The 23838-nt window shown below is 43.4% G+C and overlaps 1 protein-coding gene across 1 annotated transcript in view; it reads left to right on the plus strand.

Moving 5' to 3' along the window:
* Nucleotides 1-23838, plus strand: part of TMEM163 (transmembrane protein 163) — a 262708-nt gene that overhangs the window by 14530 nt on the left and 224340 nt on the right. The window contains exon 2 of the mRNA XM_030209865.1: nucleotides 13939-14061. Coding sequence (XP_030065725.1) covers nucleotides 13939-14061 — 123 coding nt within the window. The remainder of the gene's footprint in view (nucleotides 1-13938; nucleotides 14062-23838) is intronic.

Raw genomic sequence — 23838 nt, forward strand, 5'->3', positions numbered from 1 at the left:
TGTTCCTTAGCTGGGTTCTAGTATTATCATATTGAAAATGCGACCATTCTATGCCTTTGTGGTTATGCTCCACTAATAAATTAAATGATTAACTGGCTTTCTTGAAAAGATTATATAACCTTTGGATGCATGACTAGGAACAAAGGCACACACTTATATATATGCAATATCACAATTTATTTTATTTATTTATGCATTCTTGTAGCCCACTATTATCCAAAACAAGTTTTGGTTCAAAGTGACTTACAATTTACATTTTGGTGGAGTTACAATAGTGTTGTGCAATTTGGAGAGGACATCTATAGTTCATGTGTTTATTCATAGAGTTTTTGAAGAGATAGATTTGAAGTGGAAAGGTAGTGGTAACTTTTATTTTGTCCTATATGTTTGTGATATTGTTTTGGAAAGGTTTGAAGATGGTGATGTCATCTGCATATATAAATGGGTTGAAACCCATTAATTCCAGCTTCTTTTCTGAGTGACGCCATCATTACATTGAACAGTATTGGTGAAATTTTCGATCCCTGAGATACCCTGCACTCAGGGATCCATGAGGCTGATGTTTGGTTGGACATCTTTGCAATGTAGGATCTGGTCTTTAGGAAGCCATTGAACCATGTTGTCACTGCAGTGCTGATTCCTATGTTGTTGAGCAGTGTCATTAGTGTGGTGAACGCACTTGACATGTCGAACTGTAGTAGTAATACATTTTGTCCTTGGCATATTATGCTTCTGAATTTTGTTATCAGGGTGGTTATGATCATTTCAATGCTGTGTTGTAGTCTGAAATCTGATTGGGATTTATGAAGAATTGAGAATTTTGTCAAGTATTCTGTTAATTGCTATGTTACTAGATCTTCCATTGTTTTGGTCAATAGTAGTATTGAGGCTACTGGTCTGTAATTTGTGATATCGCTGATCTTGCTTTGTAGTGTTTTTTGGGATAGGTGTGAGTACTATGTTGCCTTTGTCTGTTGGAAATGTTTCGCATGTATGTGATGTGTTTGGTGAGGTACTCGATGAACCAGTCTGGTGGGTTTTTGTTAATCTGTTCATGAGCCCAGGCCGAGGCCTAGGAAGGATCTTGGCCAAGGCCTAGGGTGGACCAAACAGGTGCTACGCACAACCCCAGCCACCAAGCCCCGCACACACATGACAAGCAACTAGCAGTACCAGAGAAAGGGAGATAGACCACTCAGGCGGGTCTCATGGCCTCACAGAGTCCAAGCGTGCGTGCCTCACGGCCGAACAGGAACCGAGTCATACACTGGGAAGGGAGAAAGAATAAAGAGGGGTCCCCTGAGGGACTGGAGCAAAAGCAACGCACACAGCGCAAGCTAGAGACACCAGGGAAAGGGCGACAGACAGAAGCTACTATAGGAATACACAAGGTTGTGCCACACGGCAGTCAAGGCTAAAGGAAGCCATTCAAAGGATTACTCTAGGCTGTACCATACAGCATACAAAAGTAAGGGGAAGCCACCTACAGGAATACACAAGGCTGTGCCACACAGTGCACAAGGGTAAAGGGAAGCAAACAAACAGAGAAAGTTGCCTTAACATACGCAGATCAGACAAGGAGCAAAGCTTACCAAAATCAGGAGACAGACTCAGCAAACCAAGGGGAAAAAACAGGCTAAGGGAAGGCTGCTTCTGGAACAGCAAACAGCAGGAAGCAGGGCAAACATGACAAAGGTAAGGCAAACAAAAAACAAAAACTAAAACAAACAAACAGGAGCAAATACAAGGACAGGGAGGCTGACGACAGAGGCAGGACTACAGAAGGCAAATACTAAATTCAGCACATTAAGGGTTACACTGAGGAAAGGGAAATTAAACAAATGAACTGGAACGATACAAGGGACAAGCTTACCACAGACCACACTACACCAGCAAGCAAGGAACAGACTCAGGTGCAGGGAAGGGAAACAATCAAGCTCACGCTGGGAACACCCAGCAAACACAGAAGCTACTAGCTACGAGGAGAGAAAACAAAGCCCAACAAACACACAGTGTGCAACAGCACAGACTGAGAGAAAGTGGAACAGGCTTCAGATGACACGAATCTAACGCTAAAGAATGGCCTGTAGGGAAAGGTAAGCTTAAATAGATAGATCAGGCTTCCGATGTCTGCTGCTTCAGACGTCAGCTCCACCCCTGACAGGCCAATCAGAAACAAGTCCCAAACATTCCCCTGCCTGTCTAGCAGAATCATAACAGTTTTTCATCATGTAGTTGGGGCATTTGTCAAATAGGCAGTATACATGTGTGTATTTTGTCAATAGTGTCTTTGCTGTGTCTAGTTGGGGTGGTTTGAACATGGTCCATACATATTCTGTCTGCTGCAGTGTGGTTGCGTGTGTTTCGCAGTCTTGTAGGTAGTCTATGACGTTTATTTGTGCTTTTGCAAGGTTTTGTCTTATGTTTGCTATTTTGTTTTTGAAGTATTGTGTAAGCTCATCTGCAGTTGGTGGTGTTTCAGTTGTCACCAATATGTTCTGGGTTTTCCGTTGTTTGTTTATGAGTTTGAATATTTTTTTCTTATATGTACTGTAGTGTTCTGCTTTCACTTTCTTTATGTTGTTTATGTTCTTATGGATTTTCTCCATATGGTTTTGTTTGCATCTGTTATGTTTTTGGCCCATGCTCTTTCGAGTTCCCTACAGAGTTTCTTCATGTATAGTAGTTTGTGATTAAACCAGGGACATGGTTGTTTTCTGATTTTTGTTTTTGTTTTGAGTGGTGTTATTTTGTTTAGTGTGTTTTCACTTGTTTCGTCCCTGTTTCTCATGAATTGTTTATCCGCGGGTGGTATGTTATTGAGTTCATTTATTGTTGTTGTCCAGAATGTGTGGTTGTCTACTTTTCCTCAGGTTCTGAATGTGTGTTGGGTTCTTGGCTCTCTTTTCTTGCCATTTTCTTTCCATTGTAGTGAGAAAGTGAGAAAGGTCTGACCATGGTACCTTTTCCCATGTGTGGTTTGTGAATATGTGGTTGTTACTCACTGGGAATCTGTGAGCTAGTATTAGTATATCTAATTGGTGTCCTTTCTTGTGTGCGATGAGACTCCTTGTGAAGGTCCATTGGTTTATGAAGTTCATTAGTGTTCTGGTGTTTCTGTCATTTTGCTTTTCTAGGTTCAGGTTTATGCCACCTATTAGTAGCACATTTGGGTGATTGGTACAGATGTTTGATACAAAGTCCGTGAAATCATCTTGGGCATTTGTCTGGAGGGTGGTAGAATAATGTGATGCCTGGTTGGTCAGTTAGTGTTTTGTCAGTGATTTTGCATGCCAGGATGTGTGTTTAGCGACAGGTTCTGCTGTGAAGGAGGATTTGCATATTATTGCAATGCCTTCTCCTCTTCTTTTGGTTCTGTTTGGAGCTGTTATAGGGGTGTAATGTTAGTGGCACTTATATTGGGCCCTGAGGTGCTCCTTCATGCACCAGATGAGGCCTGGATCTTCAAGCCATGTTTTACGGTATCGGCGCTTAAGTGCCTCAAAGTCCCTGAATCTTCTACAAAACAAAGGTTGGTGGAGACAGGGTTCAGGTGATGGGCATGTACTCCTCACATAGCCTGTGACAGATGGCTACAGCCAGATTGGGGAGAGAGGGCTGCGGAGGTGGGTATGCAGTACACAGACACAGGTGCTATGTGAGGAGAGGTGGCCATGGGGATAGAGGATGACATGATGGTCTTTCTGTGGCGCATGTGCACTGTTGCTGGGAGGTGGAAATGGGCAGTGGGGTAAAGCAGGTGTGCCTGTGGTTGGCTCAATGTACTTCAGTGAGCTGCTGCCAATGTTCACATCAGTATGTAGGACAGGATGCTGGCAGGGGGGGAGGGGGAAGGGGGTCCAGATATGTGCAGCCCTTCATTTCAGCATTGAATAACTAATGGAGAAGGCCACTTAATTACTAATGATTGGATATTCACCTATGTTTTGTTATTCTTTCTTATGAAAAATCAATAACATTTATTGCAACAACAAAGGGACTTCACTGTATGTGACCCTGTCTATGTATAGTGCTTACACATGAATAGAGCTGTGATCCTGGGGGAGGGGGGGGGGGCACGATTCTCACTCACCTTGCCAGGTGTATGTGTTTGGGGGGGGGGGGGGAGGAATGTGGATGAGTTGACCAGGAGCTCTGTCTCTGGCACACTGAAATTAAGCTCTCCCCAAAGAGACATGACTGTCCACATTGATGAATGTTCCTCCACGTGCAAGAGGTATAGATGTGTGTTTTGCACGTGGAGAGAACGTGCTCTCGTTGCTGCAGATATTTTCTTGACCCAGGGACAAGTACTGCCATTGCACGTTTTGCATAGTGTATTTTCAATTGGCAGAGACATTTATCTCAGAACGTCTATGACGTTTGCAGTACGTACTCTTTCTAAACCTTTTTTGTGTATTTTTGAATATCGGAACACATTTATTTATTTCATCCATTATGAGCTTGCGCTTTTAAATGTTTTCCAGTAAACATTTATTTCTCTGTTTGAACATCATGTCAAAATGTCCCTCTCAGTCTATCAAAGAGAAACCATCATAGACTTCCTAATAATACCCCTCTACTCTGCCCAAATACACACATACCTTCTTCTTCTTCTTGCTTTCAGCAGTGCTTAGATAATGCATTCATTCTTGCTCAAGTCGAGGCCAGAGCACTTCCACAGGCACAATCAAAAAAACTTTATTGTTTCTTAAGGGAGCAATTTCTACAATTTTCAAGTATTTTAAAATTCATTCTTGCTCAGATCTAAACCAGAGCACTGCTGCAGGCACAATCAACCTATACCGGTTGTTTCCTACTGGAGCAATATCTACAATTTTCAAATATTTTTACACTTTGGAAAGTGGAGGAGCAATTGGGGATTGCTCCTAATCTGAAGACCTATTGAATTGAGAAAAAAAACTAGCCCCCTGTTTACTAAGTTGGAATTTAAATCTTCACTAGGTTGCTATCTCTGCAGGCAGGAACTGGATGGAGCCACTATAGACCTAACTGTAATTAACAAACTCACTTCAAATCTGGGTCCACAATGAAGATTTCTGATTAGATTGAATATTGATTTACAACTTAAAGTTCAGTAGAACCACGTGATTTAAATAGCCTCATTGATTGTAAAGTATTTTTTCAAACAACTTTGTCCAGCTGAGATACTGAATGACTTCGGTGAGTTTTAATTTTCGATATGAAAATTTTCCTGTGAAAATAAAATAAAAAAGGTTAGAAAATAAAACTCATATATACTTATACACACATCTCAACAGATAAAATAACCCAGCAACTCCTCTACCCTAGAAGACTCAGAAAAGTAGGCACTTCTCTCTTCCTCACTCATTTGAGAATAGAAATATTTTCAACTGCTTGCGAAATGCTAGTGTTAGTCTCACGTCTTAAAGTTGGTGGAAATACTAGAAATTTAGGGGTCCTTTTACCAAGCTGTGGGAAAAAAGGCTCTGCACTAGTGGCAGGGGCCGTGTTTCCCGCTCGCCAGGGCCCTTTTTACCGCAGTGGGTGGAAAGACCCCAGGCACACATGGCCATGCAGTAAGAGAACTCTAACTGTGTGGCCATGCGATGGGGAGCCCTTACTGCCACCCATTGAGGTGGCTATAAGGCCTCCTACACTAATCCAGTGGTAACTGTGCAGCACGCTGTGATGCCTGATTATCACCGGGTTGCGCAAGCTATTTCAGGGAGTTTTTTTTCCCCCCCAGAGATGGCACACACTCAGGGCGGGACTACCGCTGGTGGTCGCGTTGGGCTGGTTGTAGTCCCGGAGGAGTGAGCGGTAAGTCTGCGTTGGGCTTACCGCCGCTCTGTAGAAGGGCCCCTTAGTTATTGTTTTATCTTATTGGTGTGAATGTCTTTTATATCTTACTAGTAAAAAAGGCCCGTTTCTGACACAAATGAAATGGGCGCTAGCAAGGTTTTCCTCGGCTCCCCTGCAGCCACCCATGTCCAGCGACCCTCCTCTCCCCCTGCAGCCACCCATGTCCAGCGACCCTCCTCTCTCCCCTGCCTCCCCTGCAGCCACCCATGTCCAGCGACCCTCCTCTGGACATGGATCAGCTGTGAGGCATGTTTTTTTCCCCCCGGGTTCTGAAGTTGACATCTTAATGGCTACAGTGATGTCAGCCTGATCTACAGAGCCTAGCAGACCAACTCGGAATGAGCCACGGTCCCAGGCAAGTCAGAACGTTGGAGGTGAGAATTATATATAGGATATTTTAAAATAAGTAGTTTTTCATGTTTATGGCCCTGTTGCAGGCCCTCACTCTTATTTTCAGGTGAAGAATTTAAAGGGCACTTATAAGCTGATTTTGGAATACATTATTCCAGTAATTATTTTGCAAGATAAGAAGGGTATAACATGACTTTCTGCATCAAAGATGAACATCTGTTACATGCATCTGGTTATGGAGGAGTTTGCTTTTTACTCTAGCAGTCATATAACAGCTTCATTGTAACATAGTAGATGACGGCAGAAAAAGACCTGCACGGTCCATCCAGTCTGCCCAACAAGACAACTCATGTGTGCTACTTTTGTGTATACCCTACTTTGATTTGTACCTGTGTTCTTCAGGGCACAGACCGTATAAGTCTGCCCAGCACTATCCCCGCCTCCCAACCACCAGCCCCGCCTCCCAGCCACCGGCTCTGGCACAAACCGTATAAGTCTGCCCAGCACTATCCCCACCTCCCAACCACCTGCATTGGATATAATGATTTGGTACTTGTTCCTTGGACAGGGAGTAAAGGGACAAAAGTGGCATAATTCTGTAGTCAGTGTCTTTGTAGTGGAATGTTTGGTCACCATGCTCCAGATAATCTCTTAAAAGTTGTAGTAAAAATGATAGACAAATGGTACAATTGTTCTTTCATGGAATAGATGGATCACTTGCTGATCAAGGTGTGAACTTGATGATGGTTTCAGTGTTTTTTTCAGTTTGCAACGCCTACTCCCCACACGCGAATATTTATTTCATTGACGTGTAGTGTAGGAATGTTGTGTCACATTGAGATGGGAGGTAGTGAAATTCAGAGATGATATGGTTGTGAAGGGTCCTTCTTGATTACAATGATGCTTATTAGGTATTTACTTTAATTGAAAATGAATCGGGAGATGCCAGCTGCCTTTCCCGTTTTGTTTTGTTTCATTTTGTCAATAAAATGAAAAAAGTGAACAAAGTTTTATTTTTGTGTTTCATTATGTTGACTATCTTCTGCTTACTTACTGTGGGAGAATGAGAAGGAAGGGAAAAGAAGGGGAGAATGAATGAGAGGAAATGGAGGGGGAGGAATGGAGATAACAGAGGAGTGTGTCACATACAGATACACACAACCATACACATCAGGAAACAGGTGTAGGGATAGAGGAAGGCAAGGGACAGGGATCCCAACGAATGCATTCTATGCCACGCCATTGGGAGCCTTACCTCCCTGCCTTGGCCTTTTCCTAGCATTTCAAATTGTTGAAATGACTAGACATGTTCCCCTCCCCCACTCAGCAGTCTCAAAGGGAGATCCCCTACCCTAACCCTCTCAGTGGTTTGAAATGTTCTATAAGACACCTTCTTTTGTAATGTTTAGGGACCCCTGTATTGCCCAATTCCAATAAAATCATGTAAAGAAGGTTGATTCCATTTTCTTCAGATACGCAGGGAATCAGAGCTGATACATATATTTTTAAAACAAAAGATGTGATCATTTCTGTTTGATAAACCTCATTAATGTTTTCTGCTGAAAATGTTTTGTAGTTCCAGAATCTGCGTAAATAAAGCATTTTAGAGCATTGTCGTCTTGAATATGGGCAGTGAATTCAGTCCTTTTCTTCTATAGCAATAAATGATACAATTAGTTTATTTTCTAAGGACAAGTAGGACAGATGAAGCACGGAAATGCAAATGTAATATCAGCAGTGTGCCTCTACCATTATGTAGCTACTTTAAGATTTCAGCAGCTTAGTCACAGAAGAGATACCTGATAAGATGTATGCTGAATTTAGTGTGTATAATTATACAATTACTTGAAGGAATTATTGCAAAAAAAAAAAAAAAAAAAGAACAATTATACTTTTTTCTCAGAACCTATTTATGGTTTCCTACCAGATTCTATAAATGTGCAATAAAATTCTGCACTTAAATTTGCACATGAGGAGTTGCCAGTTGAAGCCTGGTGTAAATGGTGGTGCAGAACTTGGACCCAGATCCCTGCCATTCTGTAACATTGCGTGCATATTTTGTGAGTGCCTCTGACCCACCCAGCACGATATCGGCATTTCACATGCTAAACAATTATTTCTTTTACCAATGTTCTTTCTAAAGACCAGCTCACGCTCTTTTCGCAAGAAGCATCATCAATGATAAATGTGATCATCAAGCAGGGGCATAGCTATGTGGCGCCATGGGGTCATGGGCCCCCGTAGATTTGGCTCTGGCCCCCCTACCGCCAACCCCTTCGACCCCCCCCTCCCGCCACCAACCCTCCCCCACTGCCGCTGCCGTTGAATATCTTTGCTGGCGGGGGTCCCCAACCCCCGCCAGCTGAAGTCCTCTTCTTCGGCATGACCGCGTTGCTGATCTGCAAGGGCAGGCTTCTGTTTCTGTGAGTACATGCGGGACATCAGACTCACAGAAACAGAAGCCTGCCCTTGCAGATCAGCAACGCGGCCACGCCCGGAGAAGAGGACTTTGGCGGGCGGGGGTTGGGGACCCCGCCAGCAAAGGTACCCGACGGTGGGGGAGGGTTGGCAGTGGCGGGAAGAGGGGGTCGAAAGGGTTGGCGCCGGGGGGGGGGGGTCAAAGGTGGTGGTGGCAGGGGGGTGTCAAAAATTGCAGCGGGGGGTGGGGGTGGGGGTAAAATGGTGGGGGGTCAGTGGTGCCGGGGGGGGGGCTAAAATGTGCCCCCTCATCTTGGGCTCTGGACCCCCCTCCGGACGAAGTCTGGCTACGCCCGTGTCTTCAAGTATACGCATCAAGACTCCTGAGGCAGGCTTGCATGTTCTGAAACATGGTTCCATGTCGAGTCATCTTAAATAAACATTCATAATTCCATTCCGGCGTCCTGAGCCTGTTCTTGAAGAGCCTTATTCAGTTCCCACTCCTTGTTGTTGGATTCTATCCACCCCATGGGACCTTTGTGTTCTTTCCACTTTTTGTGGTTGCTCTCCACCCATGCCCCTCCCATGCCCAAGCCCTCTTTTGAGTCGTGTGCCATCCAATTTAGGCACCCATTGTTACAGAATAGCATGTAGCCAAATTGGCACCCAAATCATAATTAGTGCCAATGAAGTGTTAGCTCTAATAATTAAATCATTGGAGCCCATTAACAAATTATTTTTGGCACTGATCTGGGGACTGTGCCAAATTTGGATGACCTTTATAGACTCCAGAGGGATATGGTTTTAAAATACTACATAATAATAATATTAAATGAAAACAATATCAATTTACCATATATCCTTAGGACAGTGTCTGATGCTGATATAATTAAAGGGCTCTTTTACTAAGCTGCACTAACTAAGGTGGGTTTAACCACTCTGTAGGCACTAGTGAGGACTGACACTAATGACTAACACATGTTAAAACCTGTCAGTGTGGTAAAAAGACCACACTAGCTGCTTAATGTGGGTGGGGATAGGAGTAAGGCATGACAGAGATAGAGCAGAAGTGTGGCTGGCTGTGACAGGTAGCTCATGGTTCAGTGGTGCATGCTAGCTGTCATGACTACTGATAGCACAGGTGCCACCTCAGGAGAAGGTGTTAAATGCATCCATGCTATCGGCAGTCCAGTAGCACTGCCACTACTCAGACTGTCCAATAATACATGAAGGCATGGCAGTGTCAGTTTAGCCCCTCCTGACCCCCCTCCAGTGCAAGTACCCCTGTTCTGAGTCCCAAAGCACAACTTCCTTCCCATCTGATTCCTCCCCTCCTCCTCAGTGCAAGTACCCTAACCCTTTTCATTCTACTGGCACAACAATCACAACCTCAACATTAACCATCCCGATAGCAGACCAACGCCCATCAAACTTAACCCTTTCAGCACCTCACAGACCTCCCCCAACTCATCTTGAGAGGTCATGAGGGTTCTGTGGTAGTCTAGTAGAATGAGCAAGGAGCAGGCCCCTTCTGTTCCTGCCCTGTCTGGTTCTGAGTGTCAAAATGGCCACAGTGACCCCTAGTGTTAGTCTCATGGAAGTAGTGGTCAGCCGAATTTCAGTTTTGATTTTGGATATGGCACCAAAACTGACCTGAAATTCGGATTCAGGTTTTAGCCAAAAATGCCTGTGCATTTTTGGCAGAAACTAAAACCATTGCCCTGCCCCCTGCCACTGCCACAACCAGAAGCCTGTACCCCCAAACCCGCCTCCCTCCTGACAGAAAACCTGCCTCCCCGGCCCGGGCTGCCCATCAGCTCTGCCCTCCCCCTGTGCCTGCTTTCTGAAAGCTCTGCTGATCTAGTGGCCCCTTTGCAGCAGGAGCATTCCGAGTTGCTCCTGCCTTCTGGCTGTGTTGCAAAAAAAAAGTGGCTGGAACTTCCCATGGCAGCCTCATGAGACTGCTGTGAGAGGTCATGGCAGCCATTTTAGGACTGGAACCAGCATGGGCAGGAGGATTCCCCAGTCACCTGCCACGGGAAGTCACAGCCATCATTTTTGCAATGCAGCCAGCAGGGGCAAGAACAACTCAGGATGTTCCTGCTCTAATGAGGCCACTAGACCACCAGGGCTTTTAGAAGGTAGGCCTGGGGAGGGCCCCAGGGCAGGGGTTGGGAAATGGCAGAGCTGGTGGGCGGCCTGGGGGAATATGGGTTTTGTGTTTGGGAGGGAGGCTGACTTGGGGGGACAGGATTGCGGTGGTAGTGGCAGCAGAGGGGGTGGGGGTTATGGTTTAAATTTTTGCCAGAAATGCACAGGCATTTTTGGCTGAAACCTGAACCTGAATTTTGTATCAATTTTGGTGCTGAATGTGAAACTGAAATTTGGTTGACCTCTACCTGCATGAGACTAACACTAGGGGTCACTGTTGCCATTTTATCACCCGGGGGAGACAGGTTTTCTGTTGGGGAGGGGGGAGGCTGGCTCAGGGAGACAGGCTTGCAGCTGTGGTGGTGGTGGCAGGGGACAGTTCTGTCCAAAACCAAGCAGCGAATTTTGCACGCAGATTTGGTTTTGGCCATGTCCAAAACCACTGGTTTTGGTTGGCCTCTACGTGGAAGCTTGGCATTTAGTGCAGTTGTACTATTGACAGTTTTGACAGCTAGGGTCTCCTCTCTCCCTCTGTCATGCTCTGTTCCAACCCTTACCCACATTAGGCAGCTAACATGGGATTTTTGCCATGCTGGCTGGTCTTAATGCATGGTGGCCATTAGCATGGGTCAGTGCTAACAGTAAAACCTGCACTAGCTGCATACCCCAGGTTAGTAAAAGAGGCCCCTTACCTTTTGCAGTTAATAAAGGGGTCCTTGTACTGAGCTGTGCTTGGCACTAATGTATGCCTAACACAGCAAAAATGTCTTAATGTGGGATGTGCTAAAGTGTTCTGCATTAATTTTGCAATTTGCGCGAGTTAATTATGAAGTATGTAAAAACATTGTTTTGAGGGGTTATTAGTGCGCTGACATCATCACAGCATTAACTGGTTTGCATGTCCATAACGCGGGCCTCCTAAACAGGAGGCAGTAAGTGCTCCCGCAGTTACGGAGTCTTTTACTAAACCACGCTAGTGCTTTTAGCTTGCAGTAGAAATCAGAATACTGCAGCACGTATGATTTGTAGGGCCCGGAGGGATGACAGAGTAACACCTTTGCTACATCAACTGCATTGGCTTCCGGTTGAAGCAAGAGTTAAGTTTAAAGCCTTAGTTTTGACCCATAAGGCTTTTTATACACTAAATCCTGACTATCTGTCAAATCTAACTATTCCTTACACTGCCACACGAACCCTTAGATCCCTGACAGATAACAGGTTAGTGATTCCTCCTCTTGCTAGGGCTAGATGGGAATCTACACGGAATTCGGCTTTTTTCTATTTGTCTCCCTCTCTTTGGAATGGCCTTCCAAAAGAGATCAGACTTGAGAAATCTTACTTTCATTTTCGGAAACTTTTGAAAACCTTCTACTTTATCGAGTATGTCGATCAGAATTTAGAATAATGGAAGAAGGGTTAGATATGGGCATCTGTAATATATACTAAGTCTGTGTAGATTATATTATGTATTTAATTTTGTATTTATAGTGTTCTCCTGTGTATTATTCATGAGTTATATTGTTTTCATCTTATGTAGCTAGTTTCTGGGTTTGCTGTGCTTTCCTGTAATGATTGGAGTTCAAATGTTTGTCTAATTTGTACTTATTGTATTGCCTTTTTTTTTTATAAATTGTAAACCGTTCTGCCTTGCAGTAGCAATAAGATACGGTATATAAATTGACGTAAATAAATAAATAAATAAATAAATAAACACCGAGACGCACATAGGCATAGTAAAAGACCCCCTAATTTTTTTTTTTTAAATGATCGTGTGCCAATGCTAGCATTAACACACAGCCAGAATAAAACCAATTGAAAAAAGGCCCCTTTTGACAGCAGTGCCAGAGATGGGCTTATAGTGTCCAGAAAAGGCTCTCGTGCAAGGGCACATTAAGCCTGTTTCTTAGCACAACTTACTAAAAGAGCCTCAAAGTGCAGTAAGCGCATGCAAATCAGCATGTAAATCAATGGAGAAAAACACGGGATGTGACGCTTCTGGAAAGGCACTAGTTTGCTTTGTTTGTGATCCAATGTTTCAATCGGTTTTTGTAAAGATTAAAATTCAAAAATCAAAAAAGCAGTATTATGGTGTCTATATTTAGAAAATTGGGGAAAAGTCTCAACTCAGCCTGATTGACCTCCCTCCAAGAAACTCCAAGAAGCCGTTCCGTACTTACCTACATCTCCACTATCCTAACTGCAAGAATGTACGGTACAAATTGCTCTTCGCCTCCTCTCTTTGCTTTATGAGTCCATGATACTGGAATGCTCTGCCATCCGCATTAAGGGAAACTACCGACCACGCCCTGTTTAAGAAACTCCTCAAGACTCATCTATGTGATGAAACCTACTCAGCTGTTCCTTAACTTCCTGCCGTCCCTCCTTGGCTTCCCCTGTTGTCCCCCCCCCCCCCCCCCCCCGATGTGCCTTCTTCTTTGTTCTGCCCTTGCATTTGTTTGATGTTCATTCTTTATAAATTGTTAGCCACATAGAGCCTGCTATGTTGGGAATATGTGGGATATAAATGTTCCAAATAAATAAATAAAACTAATGCGGCAATTTATTATCCAAGAATTTTGTTGCACGCACAAAAAGTCATCATCGACAAGAAAACCCCCCGCGGAAAAATATTTCTTTTTTTTGTATTTTTTATTTTGTGCTTAAACCCGATAGAATCTCATTACATGTACTTTCCTCTTGAAACATCATCATTATTATTATATCATGAAGTGCACAAAAACACTTATCTTTACAAAGTGTACTCCAGCTTGCGTGTTGATTCCAACGGTCCCGTTTCGATATTCTTCTTCAGGGAACCATACCGTAAGACAGTTGATAACAATTGATGCTGGATAATAATGATGATGTTTCAAGAGGAAAGTACATGTAATGAGATTCTATTGGGTTTAAGCACAAAATAAAAAATACAAAAAAATAAATATTTTTCCATGGGGGTGGGGGGGTTCTAGTCGATGATGACTTTTTGTGCGTGCAACAAAATTCTTGGATAATAAGTTGCCGCATTAGTTGAGACTTTCTCCCCATTTTCTAAATATAGACACCACATAATACTGTTTTTTTTTGTTTTTGAGTTATCACAATTAGCAGTAATTGTTGATCTGTAAAGATTAAAATTAACACACAAGGCTCATTGATTTTTGTTGATTTTATCAGGTTTACTAGAAAGCAGCACAAAACTTAAGCCTCACGAAGCTCAGAGCTACAGAAAAAAGGCGCTTTGGATATCATGGACCTCCATTATTGTTACACTGGTTCTTGCAGTGGCTGCGTTCAGTGAGTATTGGGCACATTTTCCACAGTTAATGTTTCATCTTGTTTTCAGCATTAACTAGGGTGATTCTATTTTTAGGTGCCAAGAAGGCAGCTCTTTAGAAACTATTCTATAAAGGAAAGAATGCTCCTGTTTTCCTTTAAAGACTACTAGCATAACTGGCAAATATGTGCCATTCTTTTAGGTGTGATTGTCGAAAATTAGCGCTCTGAAATACAGTGCAATTACCACACAGCGGGAGCACCTTTAAGACTGAAATGAGAGGAGGCTGACAGTGTCATACATAGTGTTATTAGAGTGCTCACTGGCACCGGCAACTTGTACATATGTGACAAGCCAGGAGTGTGTTCTGCTCTACTTGTCAATTAAAGTGCCACACTTCATTATTAGATTCCTCACATGATTGTGACTATAAAGATCTGTGTAATTTACACTCAAACACACTGTGGTAAGTGTACAGCAATACATAAGGAGTTTCAAACTTGCCTCAGCTTTCCATAAACATGCAAAATCTTCATCAATTATCCTTAAACTTTTTACAAAATTTGCAATTTATCTGCAGGTCAGCGGACAGGGTTTTTATACCCACAAGACGCAGCAGATAAGTTGAAAACTTTGTTCAATCCCCAAACTTCTTTCTGCCACTTTTGACTTAACAGTGCAAACATCTGCCTTGAATGGGTTCTTTTAAATATTTGGGCCCTAGGTATATGCTTAGTTTGCCTATTCCTTAATCCTGCCCTGTACAATACAGAACATGGCATGAAGTCAGAGGAAATACTGGATTTTGGCTCTACTTATTTTTCCATATGTCAGATTTGTTTTGCATGTAGCTTCTCCCTTCTATCCAAAACCTCCTCTCTCCTTTAATCCAGGGTCTTCCCTCTCTCTCCCTTCCATATTACTACTACTACTTATCATTTCTATAGCACTGTTAGGCGTATGCAGTGCTGTACACATGATCCCCCGGATTCTATATAAGGTGTGGCGAATAGCGTGCATTAAATTGTGCATGTGGCCAATTTAAGCACGCTACTCAGTTGAGTAATGAGCCAATTAGTCATGATAATTGACTGATAGCTACCAATTATCATAACTAATTGACAATAATTGGAATTTACACATGCTTCTTTTTAGGTGTATTCTAAAAAGCGCACACGTAAATTCTAATGAGTGTAGCTGAAAATGGGACTTGGCCATAGGAGGAGTGTAGGCGTTTCAATCACATTTATACACATTGTTATAGAATTTGGTTGACTGTGTGTACATTTAGGCATGGCCACACCTAAATGTACGTGCTAAGAAACTGGAGAAAATATTTCTTTACTCAACATGCAATTAAACTTTGAAATTCATTGCCAGATAATGCGGTAAAAGAAGTTAGCTTAGCGGGGTTTAAAAAAAGCTTCGATAATTTCCTAAAAGAAAAGTCTATAAGCCATTATTAAAATGGACTTCGGAAAACCCACTGCTTATTTCTAGGATAAGCAGCATAACATTTATTTTACTGTTTTGGGATCTTGCCACGTACTTGTGACCTGGATTGGCCACTGTTGGAAACAGGATACTGGGCTTTGTGGACCTTTGGTCTGTCCCAGTATGGCAACACTTATGTTCTAGTCTATAAACCACATTTTACTGTAGACTATAGAAAAGCACTGTGCGCATTACTCCAACACACCTACATTTAAGATGCCTTATATGGAATCTGGTCCTATTTACAGGTACTTTCTCTGTCCCTAGTGGGCTCACAGTCTGGGTTTTTTTGTACCTGGGGCAATGGAGGGTTAAGTAACTTGCCCAGGGTTACAACAAGCTGTAGTGGGAATTGAACCCAGTTCCCCACGATCTCAACTCACTGCATTAACCATTAGGCTAGTCCTCCACATCCTAGGCTACTGTTCTGTATCCAACATTCAACATCTGCTCTCTCTCTCTCCCCCCCCTTCCATCCAGGGCCTCCCTTCTCTTCTTCTTCCATCCAGTGTCTTCCCTCTCCCTCATCCAGCATCCTCTCTCTCTCTCTTTCTCTCTCTCTCCCTCCCCCTTCCATTCATCAACTCTTCTCTCCCCTCCCCTATCCACCTCAGCATTTTCTGTTCCCCTTGCCCCAGCACTCTCCTCCCCACCCCCCCAGCATCCTGGCTGCTGCTGCTTCCCATGACAGCAACAGCAGTAGCAATAAAATGAAAACAAGCTTGGGGCCTTATTTTCTCTGTTTTTCACAGTCCACTCTGCCAGAGTCCAGCCCCCTCTGCAGTGGCGTTCCTAGGGGGGCTGACACCCGGGGCGGATCGCCTATGCGCCCCACCCCCCGGGTGCAGCGCGACCCCCCCCGGCAAAAGGACACCCCCCCACCCGGGTGCACGCCGCTGGGGGAGGGGGTGCCGCGTGCGCCTGTCCGTCGTTTGTTCCATGCTCCCTCTGTTCCGGGGCAGAGGGAGCATGGAACGAACGGTGGACAGGCGTGCGCGGCACCCCCCCAAGCAGCATGCACCCGGGGCGGACCGCACCCACTGCCCCCCCTAGGAACGCCACTGCCCCTCTGAAGAAGAAAGTCAATGTTGGAGGGGGCAAGATCAGCAGAGCTGGCAGCATTGCTCATAGTGATTGTGACCTTGCAAGTGTTTGTTTTGCCACTGCGTATTGTGGGTCTCAGGATGTAACAGCAGCAGCAGCGGCGGAGGCAGTGGGAGGGAGGTGGGGAAGAAGATGGTTGGGGCAGAAAAGGATTAACCTATATGGGTTTCTATGCCTCGTTGGCAAATATTATACACATCCAGAAATTGCTGTACTGATAACAATAGACTAGGTTCAAGAGAATACATTTATTTTCTCTTTATTTCCCTTTTTTATTTATGTATACGTTGCTAAATATTTTTCTTTAAGTATTTTTCTTACTTGGATTAGAAAACCTTGATATTGTAGATACAAAGCTGGAGCCTTGCAGATATGTGTCTGTAGACTGAAATGAGAGGCACAGCATTTTCCTGAGACAGCAGGGTCTGGTTTATTGTTGTAATCTGCAGTGTTGGACTTGCTGGAACTTGGTGTCAGCTCCCATGAGGGATTATTAAAATTTGACCAAATGCTGTCTGCAAAGCTCAGCATACATTAGACGAAGCAATTTATTAGAAAAAAACACAGCTCTGTTTGCGTCTTTTATAATTCCGGATCTGGAATTACCGGGACTATAGTAATCCATTCTGCGTGACATTGTTATGAGGAGAGTGAGTTGACAGCTCTATAAATTCAGAAAAATATATATTTGTATACTGTGATTTAAACATGAACATTTTTTTTCTTTAGAAACGACCATATACTAATTTTGATTAATTTAGGGGTCCTTTTACTAAGCCAGCCTTTCTGAGCCCTTATATGGGGTTTTTTCCATTTCTATATTTTTACCACAGCTGTAAAAATGGCCTTTTTGTATTTTTTGTATTAATGGCCACGCGCTAATGTTGCCATTAGTGGGTGGCCATTCAAAAATTTACCACGTGAGCACTTATTGCCACCCATTTTGTAGGTGGTGAGGGTTCATGCGCTATCCTTGACAGGATACCACAAGATGCCTAAGTGCATCTCACAGTACATCATTTTAAGCTGCGTTAGGAACACCAGGGCCACCGAGAGGGGGGGCATGGGGGACAAAATTCCCCGGGCCCAGGCCTCCAAGGGGTCAGGCCGCAGGCGCTGCAATTCCTGGTCTCACCAGTCTGCCTCCTCGGCCCCGGGCCCCCTGCATTCGAAGAGGCACTCACAGATCGTCTCCCTTCGGGCCTTCCCTCCCTGTGTCCCACCCTCGTGGAAACCGGAAGTTACATCAAACGAGGGCGGGACACAGGGAGGGAAGGCCAGAAAAGAGGCGATCTGTGACTGTTGCCTTGAATGCAGGGGGCCTGGAGCCTTGGAGGCAGGCAGGTGAGACCGCGGACTGCAGCGGCGGGGGGACCGACAGGGGGCGGCAGCGGCTGGGGGGGGGGGGGGCTGGGCGGCCTTGCCCCGGGCCCAGCCTAGTCTCTCGGCGGCCCTGAGGAACACATTAGTGCCTAATGCAGCTTAGTAAAAGGACCCTTATATAACTTTAGAGAATATATTCCCTATCCAGTCCTAACAGCGTGAAAATACTAGCCCATAAATTTATATCTGCTGTGAGGTGTTGGGAGTGAAGGAGTAGCCTAATGGTTAGTGCAGCAGGTTTTGATCCTGGCAATCTGGGTTTGATTCCCTTTGCAGTAGAGAATGACACAGGGGCAGGGACCTGCAGTAACCATGGGGATGGAGATGGGGACAGAGCTTGTAGGGACAGATCCCATGGGGACAGCACAAGGACAGGGTGGGGATGGGGACAGAGCCCACAGGGACAGGGACAAACTTTGTCCCCATGTCATTTTCTACTTTGAAGCCTGTTAATGAACTGGACTGTTATTTATGTTTGAGTGATGCAGACAATGATATTTTGATTTTTTTTTGGAAAAACAAGCTGGCCACAACTAGCAAAATTTGCATGGGGGATGCTGTACATTTTGCTACCAGCATATCTTCTAAGAAGACATCTTCTATTGCAGGAAGGACTGAATCCTGAGATTGTTGATGACTTATTCATCCACAGATTAAAAAATTATAACAGTGCTTCATAGGGCATATTTCTCCCCTCTAGGTCATACAGAATGGGTTGTATTTTGTATCCCTGGACATTTTAACAGGGTGGATTAGGATTCCTTGGGGTAGTAGAAGTCAGCTATTGTTGCGATTGGAAGGGCAGAGGGTGGTGGTGAGGAAGGTTATTATAGCTGCTCGCTGTTATTATTGTTTTCTATTTGTAATTTATACACAACAGTTGCACAGCATATTATTCCTTTTTATACTTTAATAAAAAGATTTAAATATAAAATCATAATTGTTCGAGGCTTCTGCAGATGACGACAGGGCCTGAGGGGATGGGGCGGGGATGGAGACAGAACTCATGGGGACGGGGACAAACTTCCTCTACACTGCAGCAAATTGTGACCTTTGCAAGTCACTTTTATGAAACTACAGCAAGAATCAGTGCTTGTTTTTGATGTGCGTCAAGGCCCTTTTACCGCAGTGCGTAAAAGGCAGGTTTTAAAAAAAAAAGATGGACATGCAGCAAGTGAAATACTTGTCGCACACCCATTTTGGGTGGGAGCACTTACCGCCACCCATTGAGGGGGCAGCAAGGGCTCCCATGCTACCACAGCAGTAACTGGGCAGCACATGGCACTGCCCGATTACCACCGGGTACATGCGCTGGGAGTGGGAACTACTGCTGAGCTGCCAAGGTAGCACGGTGGGACTTCCCTTATAGCAAGCAGTAAGCCCGGTTGGGCTTACCGCCACTTTTTAAATCGTGGTAGGGCATACCTAGACCAAAAGATGGTGGAAATTCAGAAGATAGATTCAGACTCAACACGGTATTGCGTTTCAGTGCTAAGGAATAGATTCTATATATGGCACCTGAAAATTCCGTGCAGAAAAAAAATACGCCTAGGCTTATTCTCTAAAGCACACCTATATTTCATAGAATAAGCTTAAATTTCTGCACGGTATATAGAATACACCAAGCGCTTCTTCACGTGACCAAATTTAATCGCAGCCATTTACGTCATGTTTTACTTGGTGTAAATCCTGATGCCTAAATTAGGCACAGAGCAGGTGTATTCCATAACAATGCCCATGGCCACACCCCCTTTTCAACTATGAGAATTTAAGTGCACTATGTTACAGAATACACTTAGGGCCCTATTTACTAAGCCATGCTGTAGGCAGGTAAACTTTTTAGCACGCATTAATGCTAGAGACACCCATAGGAATATAATGGTTGTCTGTATCAGCGCATGCTAAAACGTTAGCGTGCCTGCAGCACGGCTTAGTAAGCAGGGCTGTTAGCGAGTTGTGCCTGTAAATCTTGATTAATGACAATTAGTGCTGATAATTGCTTGATAACATCCAATTGACAGCGCTGATTGGCTAGTTAACCAATTAAGTTACACAAATTATTATAGAATACACTTTGATTTCTGCATGAAATTTAAGGCATGGTAGCCGGGTGGTGACTCAAAATTGATGTGCGTTGGATGTGCGTAGGTGCCTACGTGGCTTAGTAAAAGTGTCCCCTGGTGACTTATGAGACTTTTTCCCCCCATTCTCCTTCCACATGTTTGTTTATTTATTTGTACGGTGAACTATTGGTCCATCATTGATTAAAATTAGTGCGTGGTCATTAATAATGAAAATGGAAAAATCGGTCATTTTACCCCTGCAGAATAAATGACCTTAGCATGTAGGAATGACCCAGGTAAGGATGTGTTAAGGCCACTTTTTACTGCAGTATGGTAAAAGGGTTCCTAAACGTGTTAAAAAGCACCAATCCCAGTACAAATCCTTGTGGCATTCCACTATTCACCTTCCTCCATTGAAAGAATTATCTATTTACCCTACTCCCGTTTCCCAGTCTACAACAGGACATTACCTCCTGTCCCCATAGCTTTAAAATTTCATCAGGAGTCTCTCATGAGGGACTTTGTCAAAAGCTTTTTGAAAATCTAGATATGCTACCCATCAACTGCCTCACCTTTATCCACATGTTTATTCATGCCTTCAAAAACTGTTACCCAAAGGGTGTGTGTTCCCTTCTGGTGTTTCTGATCACTTGTAACATCTTGCTATTGGTGACATGCTGGTTATAATAGTTGTTAATTTTATTATAGCTGTGGTGAGACACTACCAATTGATTTTTTAAAATGAGCACTGTGTAATTTTAAAAATACACTGAGAACAGTATTTTTTATGCATGGATTTAAATGTTTTTAGTTTGATAGTATTTTAAAACACATGCGCTCTTTTCTATGTATTCAGCTTTATGTTTCATTTATAGTACATTTGTTTTTAATGTTTTTATCTTTTTGTTAATTATGTCTAATTTGCTGATTTGCATGTTCAATTACTTATTATCATTTATTTGTTTATAGTTGCTTTATTTGTTTATTGCTAGGTTTTAACTCCTGACGCAGACGTAGGGCGAAATGTGGCCACGTCAGGTGTCTCTTAATAAAATCGCTCAGCACTTCAATCATTTTGGTCTGCTTCTTTCTTTGCTGGTTTGCGGATCATCATCCTTTCTGCTGGTTGTCTCCAGATTGGTGAGACCATACTTTCCTTGGCTAAATCCATGCTGACTGTAAGGTGCATAGGATTCTGCTGTCAGTTTTCTAACAACAGAGCATCTATATAGCCATCTGGGGTTTGAAAAAAAAGGGAGGCTGGTATTTCTCTAGAACTCCTATGTTAAAGCACCGGCAGGACTCCCATGCAGCTTTTACTTTGGAACTCATTGCTAAATTAAGCATCCATAGTACTCAGAGGAAATTCAGAATTGTTTGCTGTGAAGTAATGATCTTCTTTAAGTGTTCCCAAAAGTGAATAATTTGAAAATTGTCTTGGACCCTCAGCTTTATTTGAAAGGCCATATTACAGCTGTGAAGATAATTTGTAGAGTGAAATAAGGTGGTCCATGCCCTTGGTTTATCTGGCCTTGATTACGGCAATTCCACATTGATAGGCTTTTTAAAGAAATTGATTTAATTAGTTCAAATAGTTGAGAATAACAAAGCCTGGCTGTGAACATTTGAGAATGTATTTCACCATATTTGTAGAGCTTCCATTAGCTATTGGTAGAATATAGAATCAAATTTAAAATCTTGACTTTAGTTTTTTGGGTCATGGCTGCACTGACCGCTAGTTACTTGCATAAGACTCTTTGCAAATATGAACAGATTAGATTTTTGTATTCTGAACAGCAAAATCTGGTGGTCATTTCTCCTTCAAGGGAGGAACAGTTGGTGAAGATCTGAATTTTTCAATAATTGGTCCTAAATTAAAGGATGATCTTCCTTTGGATTGCAGAAAGGAGGTGGACTATCTGAAGTTCTGTGAAGTATTAAGACCATGTTTCTTTTCAACAAATTAATAGATTATGGTTAGTGTATTGGTAATAGACAGTGGTAGTAGTTGTGGTAGAAGGGGTAAATAAGGTAAGAAAGGGGGCAAGCTAAAGTGATATGTCCACACATCATGCCCACCACCATATCACTACTCCTTCCCCACTTTTAAATTAGTTATAAAAGATACTACAAGGAAACTTCCTAAGTGCAAACTTAGAGTGAATAACCCGGAGGGAGTAGAAACGATGAGAAGGGATCTCTGAACGTTAGAAGAATGGTCGAAGGTCTGGCACTTGGGGTGCAGAAATCCGGAAGAGAGATACTGGATAGGAGGGGAGAGATTAGTGAGCTCTACTCAGGAGAGAGACCTTGGGGTGGGTGTTGGTGTCTGAGGATCTAAAGGTGAAGAAACAATGCGACAAGGTGACGGCCGTGGCCAGAAGGATGCTAGGCACAACTAGCAGAAGAAAGGAGATGTTGATGCCCCTTTACAAGTCATTGGTGAGGCCCTACTTAGAGTATTGTGTTCAGTTTTGGAGGCCGTATCTTGCTAAAGATGTAAAAAGACTGGAAGCTGTGCAAAAAAAAGCTACAAAAATGGTATGGGATTTGCGTTGCAAATGGTATGAGGAGAGACTTGCTGACCTGAACATGTATACCTTGGAGGAAAGGAGAAACAGGGATGACGTGATACAGATGTTCAAATATTTGAAAGGTATTAATCCGCAAATGAACCTTTTACGGAGACGGGTAGATGGTAGAACTAGAGGACATGAATTGAGGTTGAAGGGGGGCAGACTCAGGATTAATGACAGGAAGTATTTTTTCAATGAGAGGGTGGTGGATATGTGGAATGCCCTCCCACGGGAGGTGGTGGAGATGAAAACGGTAATGAAATTCAAACATGCATGGGATAAACACAAAGGAATCTTGTTTAGAAGGAATGGTTACATGGAATCATAGCAGAGATTGGATGGCGACGCCGGTAATTGGGAAACAAAACGGGAGCTGGGTAAACTTCTACGGTCTATGCCCGGATCGTGACTGAATAGATAGGGATGGGCTGGAGTGTAAATTTTAAGGGGCTTCGATGTTAGCTTCAGAACTTAGTACAAGAACAGTACTGGGCAGCTTTCTATGGTCTGTGCTCTGAGAAAGGCAAGGACAAATCAAACTCAGGTATACATATAAAGTATCACATACCATGTAAAATGAGTTTATCTTGTTGGGCAGACTGGATGGACCATACAGGTCTTTATCTGCTGTTATTTACTATGTTACTATGTTAGAATGGCAATATGCATATCTAGTTCGGTAACACATACTGGCTCAAAGGTATCTAATGCTTTAGGTAAACCTTCAGTTGTTTGTCCTCTCCAAGAAGTGGCTCAAGGCCCTTCTTCAAGTTCAGCATCTCCTTTTCCTTCCACTTTCTTTCCCTATTCTATCCTCCTTGTGTTCAGCATCTCCTCTTCCCTTCCTCTCTGTAGCCAAATATTACTCATTTTTCTCTACCTCCCAAGTATTAAAGAAAGTTGCACATGAGGTCAGAGAGATGGTTAAATATTGTCTCAGCTAGGGTAGGAGTGGATAAACATGTCCTGCTGCGGTATGTGCAGCCCGAGTCTCTCCTTATGTGTGTGAATGAGACTAACAAGTTAGTTACTTCTTCCATTAAAGGTCTGCTTGAAGAGCCAAGCTTTCACCTGCTTCTTGAAGTAGAGATAGTCTTGTGTTAAGCGGAGCCTTTCAGGCAATGCATTCTAGAGTGTGGGGGCTACTCCGGAGAAGGCTTGCTTGCGGGTATCACAT

This window comes from Microcaecilia unicolor, chromosome 7 (assembly GCF_901765095.1).
Source record: "Microcaecilia unicolor chromosome 7, aMicUni1.1, whole genome shotgun sequence".
NCBI classification, from domain to species: domain Eukaryota; kingdom Metazoa; phylum Chordata; class Amphibia; order Gymnophiona; family Siphonopidae; genus Microcaecilia; species Microcaecilia unicolor.